Source organism: Sphaeroforma arctica (assembly GCF_001186125.1).
Source record: "Sphaeroforma arctica JP610 unplaced genomic scaffold supercont1.385, whole genome shotgun sequence".
Classification (NCBI taxonomy): Eukaryota; class Ichthyosporea; order Ichthyophonida; genus Sphaeroforma; species Sphaeroforma arctica.
The window spans coordinates 66,876-69,217 of record NW_014040173.1 but is presented as its reverse complement, the minus strand read 5'-3'; the positions used below and the strand labels follow the sequence as shown (position 1 = coordinate 69,217).

The 2,342-nt window shown below is 43.1% G+C and overlaps 1 protein-coding gene across 1 annotated transcript; it reads right to left on the bottom strand.

Moving 5' to 3' along the window:
- Nucleotides 1-444: 444 nt before the first annotated feature.
- SARC_05799 (hypothetical protein) lies at nucleotides 445-1,803 on the bottom strand (the record flags this gene model as incomplete). Its single annotated transcript, XM_014300336.1, has 2 exons — nucleotides 1,140-1,803; nucleotides 445-587 (listed from the first exon to the last, which is right to left on the bottom strand). Exons 1-2 carry the CDS (start codon nucleotides 1,756-1,758, stop codon nucleotides 445-447), a joined length of 762 nt encoding a protein of 253 aa, XP_014155811.1. The 5' UTR covers nucleotides 1,759-1,803.
- Nucleotides 1,804-2,342: the final 539 nt, after the last annotated feature.

Sequence of the window (2,342 nt, the reverse complement as noted above, 5' to 3'; positions counted from 1 at the left end):
TATCTCTGTTGTCGATTCATCCTGTCATTCTAAAGTCTCTTATTATATCTTCTTTTCAGAGTTCCTTCCCATCTATTATGCTATGCTTGGTTCTCTTGGTCAGACGGATTACACGGATAATGCTATTTACCATACAAAGCCCTACGAAGTGGTCTATTGTGGATTGTCCGTCTTTCAATAGTGCGTAGTGCAGTGGATGATTTATATTTTCAAGGCGTGCACATGATCTTGGCACTAAATCATACGCGGTGCACGTGTGGATTTGTAATCGTATTTGCATATCTTGGAATAAGGCTACCGGGGTTTGTCTAGTGCTAGTTTGTAGGCCAATGGGACTGTCTGCCACGTCGTCATTGGTGCATTCAACAGAGCCAAATTGGAAATAGATTGAAAAGATCAACTACTACAACTACCAATTTAAAAACACATAAAGGCGTAGTATCGTTACGTGTTGTATGTATCGATAGTGCCCCTGTCATATTCAATTCCAACCACGTCAATCACCGTGAACTCGAATATTATATGTTGCCGTGGCCATGGTGTGACAGTATCGTACTTCAGCGTCAATTCCACTTCGCGATTCTGCCCTTCCCTACAGACATCCAAAATCCTTCCAGATTGATGAAGTACGCTAGTACTTCCCTACATAAATGCTTGAACGTCGAAAAGCATGTGGGAAGTCGAATTCTTGAGGGACATGCCAATATGAGCGCTTCTACTTGCAGATATGCACCACTCACCGGCGAACTGCGAATAGTTTTAGTATTATTTATTGGCACGGCGATTTAGTTCCATCTTCACGCAGAATTTGTTTGTCAACAGTGCAGCCTTAGCGAGTCATGACTTCATTTATATTTTAGCGGCTTGCATGCATTGTATGCGATACGCTCATCAACTATTATCTATCAAACCACACTTACATAGACCTACGCTCTGACGCACAATGACGTGGACGTAGTCGGTGTTCGAGAACTCGCTTGTGAATATGTTTGTGAATTTGTGTTACAGACTGGTGAACGTGAATGAGTGGCTTAAAATATTTCGGTCGCGTAGAAACAACGCGCCATGACACGTGTCTCATTTTCCTCGCGCAATCCCAGCTCTGCAATTAATACAGAAGTATTCGAACGCACGCGAACCACCCTCCACGTCCATCCCCATAGTCGGTGTCTTCCCTTCCACATCTATTAATATACCTGGGACTACACTATCATCCGTTTCACTATCCCACTTCCCGATAATGCATGCTTCTGTTTCTTCATCTACAGAAGTGTCCGCGTAGAGCTCCTTGTCACACGCTTCGTTGATATCGCACGCAATGCACACCTCGGCGTGGCAGCCCTGGCAGTACAGAAGTCGAAACGCACACTCGCCGCATTGATGTTCGCGACACTCATCGCACTTCACCCCATTGTCTGCGCACAGCTCGCACACTACATCACCACAGCCGGCACAATTGATGCAGTCACTGCACTCTCTGCACTTATGCGCTCCACAAGACAGGCATCCGAACATATCTGGGTCTTCGCATGTTTTACACAGCGTCTTGTCGCATTGGGTGCAGCTAAAGATGTTGCCTATCTTACAACTGGCACAGTATACTACGTAGCAGTTGTCGCAGTACACCAAGGTGTTCTCACAGTTCTCGTTTTCACATATGCGAGACCCACATTCATCACAGGAGTCTCCGGCACACTCCGAACAAATGAGTGTTTTGCATACGTAGCAATGGTCAATTTCGCCGCAATCGAAGCACATAATTTGCTCGCACTTGTCACATTCCTGGGTATTGCCGCATGCTAGTAGGGAGTGTAGGGAACGCTAGGGGATCAGATATTCAAATTAATGCTAACCACCAGCTTGCATTTGCACTTATGTTTACATATTATGCGAGTGTGAAATGCTACTTTGATGCTTTATGCATGATATATATTTTAAAAGTCGTGGTTCATGAACAGTGTGCTTAGCAAGTGCATGATTTGTATATGATTAAGATGGAGAATGCGTGACGTCAAGGAACAACTAAACTGTTAGAATAAGTCTTGTGAGTGGTAAATAATACGAATGTACACAAAACGCGTCGTTGACTATGTGCGCATCAACTACGTCAGACATGGCACGAAAATAGGATAGAAATGTAGCTCTTGCTCGTTGAACCACTCCGTACTTCTATTGTATCTTAGTAAACAAATTACTTTAAAGTTTCAAAGAGACACACCCCCAACGTACAGATCAAAAAGCAGGGTACTTAACCACTCAGCTAATAAGTGAATAAAGTGTAATATGTATCTTCGATATATATATACATATATATATGTATATTATATATGTATATATGTATA